At 38.7% G+C, this 13895-nt stretch overlaps 1 protein-coding gene across 6 annotated transcripts in view; it reads right to left on the bottom strand.

The window, feature by feature from the left end:
* Positions 1 to 13895, bottom strand: part of Fbxo16 (F-box protein 16) — a 54027-nt gene that overhangs the window by 21455 nt on the left and 18677 nt on the right. For 4 of the 6 annotated variants that reach the window (XM_078030827.1, XM_078030828.1, XM_078030826.1 and 1 more), the window contains 2 exons: positions 9443 to 9649; positions 4487 to 4651 (listed from right to left, as the gene is read on the bottom strand). In XM_078030827.1, coding sequence (XP_077886953.1) covers positions 4487 to 4651; positions 9443 to 9649 — 372 coding nt within the window. The remainder of the gene's footprint in view (positions 1 to 4486; positions 4652 to 9442; positions 9650 to 13895) is intronic. The other 2 variants (XM_078030829.1, XM_078030830.1) reach the window with 2 other exon arrangements.

Raw genomic sequence — 13895 nt, 5'->3', positions numbered from 1 at the left:
TCACACCATTCGTGTCTTCATACATGTACTAGGGTAATGATGTCCATCTCATTCCACCATCTTTCTACCCCATGCCCCCTCCCTTCCCCTCCCTCCCCTCTGCCCTATCTAGAATTCCTCTAATTCTCCCATGCTCCCCCCACAACCCCTCTTATATCAGAGAAAACATTCTGTGTTTGCTTTTGGGGGGACTGCAGAATGGGAGAAGATCTTTGTCACCTTTGTCCCATTAGTTTCCAGGGTATATAAAGAACTCAAAAAAACTTAACACTAATAATAAATATAACAACAACAACAATGATAATCCAATCAATAAATGGGCAAAGGAACTGAACAGGCACTTCACAGAAGAAGAAATATGAATAGTCAACATATATATGAGAAAATATCAATATCTCATATCTCTTCAATATGTTGACTATTCATATTTCTTCTTCTGTGAAGTGCCTGTTCAGTTCCTTTGCCCATTTATTGATTGGATTATTATTGTTATTGTTGTTATTTTTGGTGTTAAAAATTTTTGAGTTCTTTATATCCCCTGGAGACAAATGCGACAAAGGTGACAACATCTTCTCCCATTCTGCAGGCATTCTGTTCACATTCTTAATTGCTTCCTTTGTTGTTGAAGAAGCTTTTTAGTTTGTTACCATTCCATTTATTGATGGATGACGTCTTTTTGAGAACTTTTCTTCATGATAAATGGAGGTTGAATTTTATTAAATGGTTTTTTTTGCATATATGCATTAAAGCGATCATTTTTATTCTGTGAATTACCCTAGTCATTTTTCTTTATTGTTAGGAACCTGACTTTCCATGGACATATCCCACTTGGCTTTCAGGAATTCTTCTTTTTGTGAGGATCTTTGTGTTTGTGTTCATGGAACTGAACTATCGATCTGCACTTCTGTTTCTCTTGTAGATTTTGGATTTGGTGTAAGGGTTGAATGCTTTCCCTCATCCTCTGTTTTCTGAAAGAGGCTACATTGAATTGGTCTCATTTCTTAATTTTGTGAGACATCAATAGTGGAGCTCTCTGATCTGGAGTTTTGTGGAAAGTTTTGCAATTATGAATCAAATTTTATTTATTTATTTTTAAAATTTATTTATTTTCTCTAATTTGTCATAAATTATAGCAGAATGCATCTCGATTCATAGTATACACATAGAGCACAATTTCTGATGTGTCTAGTTGTTCACAAAGTAGAGTCAAACCATTAAATCAATATATAGGTTTATTTGTGTTTTCTATTACTTTTTAAAAGTTTTTAGATGTATATGAACTGAATACATTTATTTTATTTATTTACTTTTATGAGGTGCTGAGGATGAAACTCAGTGCCTCACACATGCTAGGCAAGTGCTCTGCCACTGAGCTACAATCCCAGCCCTCTATTACTTATTGAGTGAGGGTTATATGCGTTTTCCAAGGATTTCACCCTTTTCATCTAGGTTGGTGAATTTAGTGACCTGAAGGTTTTTAAAATAATCCCTTGTTATACTTTTAATGTTTGTAGGACCTGTCGTGGTGTTTTGTCTTTCCTTCCTGATTCTAGTAATTTGTGTTTTCTCATTTTTTCTTGATTAATCTAGCTAGAAACTTATCAATTCCATTAATGTTTTTAAGAATCAGCTTGGATTTTGTTGATTTTTTTTCTATTGTCTGTTTTCAATTTCATTCATTCCAGTTCTTTATTATCTCTTCCTTGTATTTACTTTGGGTTTGATTTACTCTTCTGGAAATTAAGTTTTCTAGGGGGCTGGGGCTGTAGCTCAGTGGCGGAGTGCTTGCCTAGCATGTGTGAGGCACTGGGTTTGATCCTTAGCACCACATAAAAATAAACAAATAAAATAAAGGCATTCTGTCCATCTACAACTAAAAATTTTTTAAAAAAAGAAAGAAATTAAGTTTTCTAGCATAGGTAGTCTCACAGACAGTTTTAAGGATCCTTCTCATTTTAAGGTTGGTGAAACTATTATTAACCATCCCCATATGATTCTAACCTGCTTTCAAAATCTCTGCTGGAGCTCACCAAGCTGCCATGCTCAGGGCTGAAGCAGGGAATTAAACAGATTATGCAAGTACAGTATGTGTTATGTAAGTACAGTGCTGGGAGTTAACTTCACAGACAATCTTATTAACTTTAGAACTTCTTTCAGCGTTAAGTCTCTTTAATTGAACAATCCAAGTTAATTAATTGATTTTCTGAACTCCCCCCTAGTCTTTCTAATTTAGTACTGTTTATTTAACCACAACGAAAAAAAAATTCACAGAACAAAGCATTCTCTACTTTTGATTTATTTCTTTAACAAAAAAAAATTAAGTTTCATAGAACCCTAAAGCATTCCCTGCAGAAATGTAATACCAAGCAGAGAGGTGGCAATTTTCTTACACCCAAACTATTCATTATTTTGAAGCATAGTTATGCATAAATATTTTGTGGAGTTATTCCTGAAGACAAAACTGTGCTCTTTTTACATGTAAGACTCAAAAGCCCTTTTCACTCTACTAGTTGGTTAATCACTTTTCTCTTCTCACAGAGCAGCCTGAGTTCCACTATTTAATGTCACTCAAGCTTGATGAGGAAAGGAACATAGGTATGGTGATTTTTGGGGGAGGAGGTACCAGGGATTAAACTCAGGGGCACTTGACCACTGAGCCACATCCCCAGCCCTATTTTGTATTTTATTTAGAGCCAGGGCCTCACTGAGTTGCTTGGGGCCTCTCTAAGTTGCTGAGGCTGGCTTTGAACCCATGATCCTCCTGCCTCAGCCTCCTGGGTCACTGGGATTATATGTGTGCACCATCATATCCAGCCTTACTTACTTTTTATGAGTAATAAAAGTTACTCATAAAAATAAATGCTCTACATTGCTTACTTTCTGGATTAAAGACAACTTTAATAGGCCACTGTGCTCTTCCCTAATGATCAATTTATTAGAAAACTTGCTCTTACAAATGATACCAAATAAACTTCAGGGCTGGGGGTGTAGGTCAGTGGTAGAGTGCTTGCCTAGCAAGTATGAAGCCCTGGGTTTGAGCCTCAGCACCACATAAAAATAAATAAATAAAATAAAGGCAATGTGTCCATCTATAACTAATAATAATTTTTAAATGATTCAGGATCTTTATTATAAATGTTGTACATAGTAGAAAAAGCAGAATAGCAAGCTTCCAAATGCAACAGGCAGCCAAAAATTCAAATTCAAATAGAGGACCTTAAGGAATTTGTACACTACACTGGATTCCATTTACAGTGTGTCCTTGAGTGCCTCAGAGTGAAACATATTTCAGCTCAAGCAGCTGTACAGAACTAGAAAACTTCATATGACAATATTAAATTAATTTATTAAAATTAATTTAACAATAATGGTTTTAGGGGCTGGGGATGTGGCTCAAGCGGTAGCGCACTCGCCTGGCATGCGTGCGGCCCGGGTTCGATCCTCAGCACCACATACCAACAAAGATGTTGTGTCCGCCGCCGAGAACTAAAAAATAAATATTAAAAATTCTCTCTCTCTCTCTCTCTCTCTCTCTCTCTCTCTCTCTCTCTCTTTAAAAAAAATAATAATAGTTTTAATTTAAAGTTAATTTTAACTGAAGGTTAAAAACAAAGTGTATATAATGGTTTATATTCTATTTAATGTAATTCATATACTATAAAATTCATCACTTTAAGTACACATTCAATGATTTTTGTTATATTTACATACTTGTGCAATCATCCCCATAGTCTTATTTTAAATCATTTTCATCACCACAAAAACAAAATCTCATATACCTATTTGTAGATACTTTCCAAACCAAGGTAACTAACAAGCTTTCTGTATTTATATATTTGCCTTTTCTAGATCTTTCATATAAGTCAAATTTATAAAAGGAATTCATATAATAATAAAATTTTTAAGTTAAGAAAATATTGGGGAGCCTGGCATGGAAGCACACACCTGTTGTAGGTAGTAAGAGCCATCCCAGAACAAAGGGAAGGTAACATAACACAGTCAGTGTCTATGTGTGCCTATAACACAATTTTCACAACTCTATAGAGTATAGAATACCCAATCAGAATGTTTGTTATCCTATAGGGGAGACAAAGGGGCTAACATAAAGGGAAGGACTAACAGAGTATATAAGGCTACGCCTCACTGTGCTTGGGGCTCAGCCTTTGGATGAGAATCTGCTGGGCCAATGCCAGCACTAACAAACGCTGCTTCCCGCTGAAGGCCCCTGTGCTCTCTGTGAAAAACCCACAACACTGAGATCCCAGCAACTCTGGAAGCTGATGGAGGAGGATCGTAAGTTCAAAGGTAGCCTCAGCAATTTGGAGGTCCTAAGCAACTTACTGAGACTCTGTGTCAAAATAAAAATAAAAAGGGCTGGGGATGTGGCTCAGTGGTAAAGTGCCCCTGGGTTCAATCCCCAGCACCCGCCCCCCCCAAAAAAGGAAAAATATGGAAAACAGTTTGGTGCTCTTCATCTCAAGTTTACCTTGGGCTTGGTAACATGAAGTTTTTTCACCATTAGAATATAGTGCTTCTTCCATATCCCCTGCTCAAAGGGAGTTGGAGAGAAATTGATGTACCAGTTAAACCGCAAGCATTTTAGCATCCAGAGCTGGTCCAACTCAGCTAAGTTCTTCCAGTGCCAGCTCACCTGGGAAAACAAGGACAATGAGAAACAAAAACAACCAACCTGTTCAGTTTACACTTGCGCTTTCTCTAGCTTAGCTAATTTTTTTCTTTGTCATTTTCTTCCAAATCACAGGTTAAATAATTACCTCCTATCAGGAGTGCTTCCTGTCCAGGCAGGAGGATTACTTTTAAAACTAATTCAGACTTACAATCAGAGTCCACTTGTACTTACTGAGCACTATTAACCATCCTCATAGCAATCTAGGGAGGTAAGTACGATTATAACTCTCATGGCAAAACAGGAAACTGAGGCTCAAGTAGACTTGGAGACTTCCTAATGGTTCCTGAAGCTCCTAATGAAGGTTACATGAAGGGCCAGGTACAATGGCACAAGCCTGTAATCTCAGCAACCAGGGAGGCTGAAACAAGAGGACTGCAGCCTCTGCTACTCAGGGAGACCCTCAGTAATTTAGCGAGACCCTGTCTGAAAAAATAAAATAAAATAAATCTTCATGTGGCAAATTAACTTGGAATTTAATGGAAAGACAGTTTGCAGGGTGGGGGTGGGGAGAGAAAGCTCTCCATTACTACTCCCCCACCCTGTTTTCCTTAGATCTTGTTTTGACCTAGATACTTGAGTTGTTTTGTGTTTGTTTCCAAGTTGTCTTTTGTTTCCCTCTCTCTCTCTCCTTTCTTCCTCCCACCACCCAAAGGTAGAAAGAAATGAGGAGAGTCAAAAGGCAGGAGCTTTGGGCTGCGGTGGTGGCTCATTGGTAGAGCACTTGCCTAGCACTGGTTCGATTCTCAGCACCACATATAAATAAATAAATAAAATAAAGATCTATTGACAACTAAAAAAAAAAAAAATATATATATATATATATATATATATATATATATATATATATATATATATATATATATAGGAGCTTTCAAAACTATCAAGACCCATCTCTCCATCACATAGCCCAGCCCTATCTTTTTAAAACAGCTCAAAGCTCATTTTGGTGCAATGACTTTCTTTTACTTTAAATCTAGCTGAATGACAATGCTGTGTGTCAGTAGAGGAATAAAATACACTGAGATCTTGCAAGATAGGCAATATAGTGCATGGAGACAAGAGAATCAGCTAATCCAAATAGCATTTCTTCTATTGATAATGCTTTCTTTGTGGGAAACTTGGAAAATTCTGAGAAGCTTAAAAGCAACACCTATGATGCCATGAGTCAGAGACAATCATTATTAACAACCTAGTAGAGTTTTTTCCCTTTCAGTTTTTGGTTTTTTTTGAGGCATGATGAACAAAACTTGGAAATTCTCCATATACAATTTGTTTTCTTTATTTAAAATATCACAGCATCTCTGTTCTTTTATGACATATTTTCTAATGCTGCGTAATAGTTCATCATGTGGCTGTATGATGTCCTTTGTTCTTAGACATTTGGATTGCTATGCCTGAGTTGGGCATGGTGGTACATACCTATAATCCCAGCAACTCAAGAGGCTGAGAGGATAGCAAGTAGGAGGCCAGCCTCAGCAATTCAGAGAGGCTCTAACCCTGTGTCAGAAATAAAAAAATAAAAAGGGCTGGGGATATGCTCAGTGGTCAAGAGCTTCCTGGGTTCCATTTCCAGTACCAAAAAAAAAAAAAAAGATTTGCTATGCTCTTTTTAAAAAATTATTTCATTTTAGAATAGGTTATGTGTGCACAGTAATACCAAACACAAAGATACAAACGGGCACAGAGTGAAAAGTCAGTGTCTCACACATCCCTGTCCTCCAGCCACTCATCCATTCTCAGCCCTGGATTTAACCACTGTAGACAGTTGTTGTATGTTGTTGTAGAAATAGTTTAGGCACATATAAACAGATTTTATACTTTTTCTTTCCAAAATGGCAGAACTAATAGCTGTGCTTCCCCACCACCCCCTCCCCCTTTTTTTTTTGCTGGTAACCTACCTTGGAGATCATTGCAACTTATTTACCCAGTGCCCCACTGGTGGGCCTTTCTGTTGATTCCAGCCTTTTACTATGACAAACAATGCCACAATGGTATTAAACAGAAATGATTTTCATACATGTTGAAGCACACCCATCAGACAAAGTCCACGAAGTGGAACTGGTAGGATAAAAGGAATTTTATTTTATTTTTAATATTTATTTTTCAGTTTTTGGTGGACATAACATCTTTATTTTATGTGGTGCTGAGGATCGAACCCAGCGCCCCGTGCATGCCAGGCGAGTGCATTACTGCTTGAGCCATATCCCAGCCCCAGGAATTTTATTTTTAAAATATAATACTAGCAGGTTGTTCTCCATTGTACCACTGGACACTGTACCATTTTATCGACACACAATATATAAAACACTTGTTTTCCCACACCTTACTAATATAGAATATTATTTAAAAAAGTAAAGCTCAGCCAATCTGAGTGATGAAAATGGCCGGTCATAATGAGGCTCAGCATCCCACCTACGGCAGAGACATCTGTATTTCTTTATATATTTTTGGTAGAAGAGTTTTAAAAAATTTTATTGGTGCATTATAATTATGCATCATACTGGGATTCATTGTGCCATATTGTACAGGCATATTACATAATCTGATCAATCTCATTCCCTGGTAACTTTCCTTTCCCTCTCCTCCTTCCTCTCCATACACTTACTTAACTGATCCTGTCTAGTATTGTTATCATTATTTTAATTAGTGCATTACACACACACACACACACACACACACACACACACTCACGTGACTTCTTGTGGTGTATCTGTACACAGACATATTGCACTTGTAATTTGGTAGACTTCATTCCCTAGTTCTTCCCCCAGCCCTCTCCCTCCCTCTCCATCTCCTTCCTCTCCTCTACTGGTGTATTTATTTTGCTGTGAACCACTTGTTGATTTTCTTTGCTCAATTTTTCTTCTGCTGGGTGGTTACTCTTTTTTTTTCCTTAATACAGACTTATAGGATTTTTTTTTCAACACTAAGGATTGAACCCAGGGCCTCACTGAGCTACCTTCCCAGCCCTTTTTAAAGTTTTACTTTGAGACATGGAACTCACCATCCTCCTGCCTCAGCTGGGATTACAGGTGTGTGCCACCACACCCAGCAATTGGTAGGAATTCTTTTTAAAAATAAGAAATTAGCTTTATTTGCAGTAAATTTTATAGCCACAATTTAAAGTCTTGCTTTTTCCATTCCTGTTTACAACATAAGATGCATAAAGCAAGACCGAAGCAGACATTTCCTTAAGGCCTCTGGACGTTATAGAATACTCACAAAGGCCTCCTTCCAGGTGTCTTCTCTGAGTACTGGAATGGTTTCCTTTGGTGTCATATAAATCTTTTATTCTATTGGTTTTCTAGATCCTGCCCAAGTGTCTCAACACTATTTATTGAATAATATATCTTTCTTGTTGCATTTATTTTCTTAATTTTAAGAACTAAAATTAACATATTACACATCTATGAGTGAATAGTAGTAGGTACTTTCTAGTTTTACTAAACTCTATGAAAAGGCTCAACAAATAACTGTCCATTTTACATCTTAATTAATTTAACTTTGCTTTAATACACTATGGAATTACCTGCAAGAAAATGATGGCCAGCTCCTTTTCCCAGGCTTCTGTGAGCACACTTGCCCACTCGGGTCTCTTTGAGTCTCATACTCTGTTTTTTGTTTTGTTTTGTTTTGCTTTTTTGGTACTGGGGATTGAACCTGGGGACACTCAACCACTCAGCCACATCTCCAGCCCTTTTTATATTTTATTTAGAGACAGAGTCTCACTGAGTTGCTTAGCACTTGCTAAGTTGCTGAGGCTGGCTTTGAACTTGTGATCCTCCAGAATCAGCCTCTTAAGCCTATGGGATCCAGGCATGTGCCACTGTGCCTGGCAGTCTCATACTCTTTTGTCTTATCTCATGAGCACCTTATTTTGCACTTTTATCTTCATGGATGGCCTTCACCATTCAATTTAGGATTTTATTATAGTTGTATACTGTGGATTAAAAGACTTTCCTGTTGAGAGACCATTTCTTAGATGTGTATGTATCTCCCCAACTATACTTTTTTTCTAAACGTGATTTTTTAATAACTTTGTTTTATTTTTTGTGTGTATATGGTCTGAGAATCCAACCCAATGCCTCACACCTGCTAGGCAAGCACTCTACCACTGAGCCACAACCCCAGCCCCTACCTGATACCTTTTTGTGGACACTAATGGTGACTTATACTTTGTTCTTTATTTTGAGCACTAAATACAGACTTGGACTCAAATAAGGCAGAGGATCATGCAAACTATAAAGACTAAGCATCTAGGGGCTATAGCTGTAGCTCAGTGGTAAACTGTTTGCCTCACATGTGCAAGGCCCTGGGTTCGATCCTCAGCACCACATAAAAATAAATAAATAAAATAAAGGTATTGTGTCCAACTACAACTAAAAATATATTAAAAAAAAAAAAAGACTAAGCATCTGTTGCTTGTTTTTGTTTTTTTTCCCCCCTTGGTACCAGGGATTGAACCCAGGGCACTTAGCCAATGAACCACATCTCTAGCCCTTTTTATTTTGAGACAGGGTCTCACTAAATTGCTTAGGGCCTCATTAAGTTGCTGATGCTGGCCTTGAACTTGCAATCCTCCTGGCCCAGCCTCCCAAGTGGCTGGAATTATAGGCATGTGCCACCACACCCAGCTTGTGGCTTGGTTTTATGCGTGTGTGTACATGTGGGTTTTGTCCTTAAGTTATTCTAGTTTTAGAGCCTCTGGAGGCTGATGTTAGAAAATGCCATATGCCATTTCTTTGCCTTTACCTGTGCACAACGACAAAGGCTCCGGGGGTCAAGGAAGGAAAAGATATATATGGATAACACCCTAGGAAGCTTGGTGGTGAAGTCCAGGGCTTCTGCTGGAATTTTTTCCTGAAGCTTTCGACAGCAGAACTTTTGTTGTGACAGCGAGCAGCGTTCCAACAGACCTGTGAGGATTCTTCTCCGCTGAGAGTCTGTCCATTTGTCAAACTGGAAAAACAAAACGTACATGGAAACCTCCCAATTTGGTCTGATAGTAGATCTTTATTATGAGGAAGAAATGAGAGTGGCATGGAAGGTGAGCTCAGTCATTTATTTCCCATGTACATCATGTATTTCTTCCCAGGTCAATAAATTCCATGTTTGCCACCTACCTGTTCTTTCCCACATTTATATATATGACCACGTGCATGGCCAGCGTGTGTACTCAGAAGTGCTCCTCAGCCCTTGAATTGCATAAGGATAGTAAGCTAACCATGGGCAGAAGCTGAAGCAATATATACGTATAAAATACAATTCCAAGGAAAGGTGCCTGGGCAGCTTCTCTCCCTCCAAATAATTCCTACATTAGCTCATCAGTGCTTAAAACTCCAGGACCAGAAACAAACCCTTGAAGTCACAATTAGAGATAAGGTGTAACAGGACAAGAGCCCTGGTGAGTGGAGTATGTTGGGTTAAATTCTCACTAATGTGTGAATTAACTGATATGGTTGGAGAGTAAAGGTAGGGCCTGGAACAAAGAGTACCGAGGGGAAAAAACCCAAAGAATCCAGAGACTACCCTAAACCAGTCCCAAGACCAAGATGAGAACATGGGAATTACTGAAAACCAAAAGAAAGGCTCTGAGGGAAGAGCATCCACCAGCTGAGGGACCACTTCGCTCAAAGTCTGAACCTCTCTTTTCTTTCCTAACTCACTGCAGAAGAGAAAATTGGAAAGTTGGGCTAGTTGAATTTTTGCATATCATTATATTTCACATATAGATATTTAGCAGTTATCTTCTTATAAATATTTTTAGTTGTGGATAGACACGATAACTATTTATTTTTACGAACCCAGTGCCTCACACTTGCTAGACAAGCAGCTCTACCACTGAGCTACAGCCCCAGCAGTTATCTTTAATCTGACATTTATAATGACTTTGAGTTGTAATCATATAATATACTGCCTACCTAAAAGGGCATATAAGGCAAAAGTTTATTTTTTCAAGGCTTATGAAAAATCAACTTCATTATAGCTATATGATTTATTTTGATAGTTGGTAGGAATACTTCTTGATTAAAACTATTTGCTATTATAGATCTATTCAGTGACCCATGAATCTCACTTTGGAGATTATAATTCAAAGATGGGGGGAAAAAAACCTTGAATAAAATGAGAAAATTAGGGCCTCACTACAAATACCACAGGAATAAAACTGATTCATGTGTGTGTGTTCCCTGTTTCTGCACAACCCATATCTCTACCTCCTACTAAGGGAGACTTATTTCCAGGTCTTTTGGGATGGATTCTTAGAGAAATAAATGGAGAGATACCAGACCAGAATGGCTGGGGCCAGGGAAGGAAGGAGAAGCTGAACTGATCTATAATAAGAGAGCCAAGGGGGAGGGGTGCGGAGATAGAAGCAGAGCTTTGGCTCGATGGGAATTATGGGGATCTTGGCAGCTTTGATTGTGTCTATAGTAGTTACTAGGGGAGTATCAGGGACCAAGAAGCAGACTTGACAAGGATTATAGTGAGTTGGTTTTCTTGTGTGTGTGGTGCTGGGGATTGAACCCAGGACCTTGTGCATGCAAGGCAAGCACTTTACCAACTGAACTATATTCCCAATCCTTGCCATGAGTTTTGAACTGAACCTATGCTTTTTCTTTGGGAGGCAAAATGAAGATTGAAACTACCTTTTTAAAAAATTACTTTTAGGCAGTGCTATGTGACTCCATAGAGACTGACTATATGAGGACTTAGGATGGTCAGGATTACAAAAAAAATATTTCATGAGATAATTACTATCACTGCAAGAAATCAGCGATAACTCAAATGCCAGACAAAAGGGGACTAGCTAAACAAACTGTGCAACATGAGAGGAGGGAGTATAACATTACAGTGGGCTTGGAGGTGAGTGAAGGGGGCTTGGGAGTGTGAAAATATAGGAAAAGCACAATTAAACGCTTTCCAAAGTGAAAGAATTTTCAGAAGAGGTTCAGAGGACCTTGAATAAGTCAGGACTTCTACACGTTGGAAGGTATCATTTGGAACATCAACTATGGGCCCCTCAACTTTTGATAGCAAAAAGCTGTGCCCAAAAACCCTAGCTACATAGCCAGAGGTCACTGGACTCTTGTTTTATGGAATTCCTGTTTGGTTTATGCACTTATTTATTTATTTGTTTATTAATATTGGGGATTTAACCTAGGGGCGCTTTACCACTGATGTGCATTCTTCAGCCCTTTAAATTCTTTTTTCTTTAAGAGAGAGAGAGAGAGAGAGAGAGAGAATTTTTTAATATTTATTTTTTAGTTTTTGGCGGACACAACATCTTTGTTTGTATGTGGTGCTGAGGATTGAACCCAGGCGGCACGCATGCCAGGTGGGGACGCTACCACTTGAGCCACATCCCCAGCCCCCTTTAAATTCTTTTGATTACTTATTTTAATTTTGAGATAGGGCCTTGCTTAATTGCTGAGGCTGCCTTAGGCTCCCACAAGGCTGAGATTACAGAGGCACCAAGCCATGCTTCCTTTATCTACCTGTCACAGCTCGGTCACGTAGCCCTCGAATTGTGTGTGTGTGTCTGTGTGTGTGAATTTGTCATCATTGAGGTATTGGACACGGGCTGGGAAACATCACCTTAGGTATTCCCTTGCATTCCTGTTCAATTTCAATAAGCATTCCTCTTTTTCTCTCCTTTTTTGAGATGGGGGGTCTCACTACGTTGGCCTCAAGTGATTCTCCCACTCTCTGGAGCAGCTGGAACTGCAGACTTGCACTGTGACCAGCTCAACAGGAGTTGCTCTTTAAATAATTTTAATTACTTTGTCATAGATTCAAGAGTTTTCCATCCATATCAGCTCTTACTTCCCTACCTCCTTCAGAACACTGATTCACAGCTATATAAACCCATGACTCCTGAATTGCAATTCTTAAAAGACTCTAAACCATGTTATTTTTTTTAATATTTATTTTTTAGTTGTAGTTGGACACAATATCTTTATTTCACTTATTTATTTTTATGTGGTGCTGAGGATGGAACCCAGGGTCTTGCATGTGCAAGGTGAGCGCTCTACCGCTGAGCCACAACTCCAGCCCTAAACCAAGTTCTTTTAGTTTCTAAGTTTGCATTGATTAACAAGAGAGAACACTGGGTGTCTCGATCTTAATTTATATTACTCCCTAATACTCACTAGAAATATTTCGTCTAAATTTCCTCATTTATACATTAAGAATGATTATAGCTAAATAAAGGGCTATCGTGAGGATTATTTCAAAACAGTGCATGAGTCACTGTAGGTGACAGCTACAGTGGTGTAGTGTGCCAGAGTGGTGTAAAGATACAACGTAAAAAGAAGACATATATAGAGTATTGATTTAACACTCGAGCAGCCATCTTAAATGTCTCCCTCCACTTAAGCTTTGCTTTCCTGTACTTCCTCTTACAGGAACTCCTCCCAACCCCATTAGTGACCTACCCCATGGTACCATAACCCTAAGCCAATCCCAGAAGGACATGACCCCTTTGCTCTGGAAAACCCCAAGTTGCCATCCACTAAGCCAATCCCATGCTATTCCCACCCGCCTTGCTCTGACTTAAGCACCCCGAGCCTATCCCATCGCGCCACAGCTACACCTCCAAGCCCCTACCCTACAAAAGCTGAGCACCCGAACATAACATCTCGGGGCTTCTCTCCTCTCTATAGACAAATAAACCTTTGTGTGGCTCTCTGCCTGGTCTCCTTCCTTCATTTCTCCGGATGATTGAGATTTGCTGGTCTGCTTTCCTTGGTGCCCACGTTGGAGGATGAGTTCAGGTTATGGAAGCAGTGATTTTAAATGACTATAAAAGAACATTAGGCTTATAAAATGTGTACTGAAAAAATCTATTAAAAAATGTGAACACTTTGCTCTAGAGATTAAAAAGATAATCACACTGGTTCCTCATTTATCTCCCTGGTGACAATGGTCAAACATCATTTACATTTGGTTTTGATAGGTGTTCTTTGCCTCCAGGGTTAGTCCTTTCTAATTGTGTTTGTTTAGGTTAATAGAAAACTAATTTGCATTCCTCGAACTCCTACCATTCAAGGTGGGTAGGTGACTCAAGAATGCTTAACAGTAGGAGAGATCTGTTTGGGTTTTAGAAGGTGCTTGGAATAACCCAAAAATTAGGAAGTCCTTGGCAGAGCCGACCATATAGGCATCTGATGACCTCCCACAGTTCTTGCATCTCTCTTCCAGTAAA

This window comes from Ictidomys tridecemlineatus, chromosome 14 (assembly GCF_052094955.1).
Source record: "Ictidomys tridecemlineatus isolate mIctTri1 chromosome 14, mIctTri1.hap1, whole genome shotgun sequence".
NCBI lineage: Eukaryota > Metazoa > Chordata > Mammalia > Rodentia > Sciuridae > Ictidomys > Ictidomys tridecemlineatus.
The sequence above is the reverse complement of the archived record's forward strand: the minus strand, read 5'-3'. Positions and strand labels throughout refer to the sequence as shown.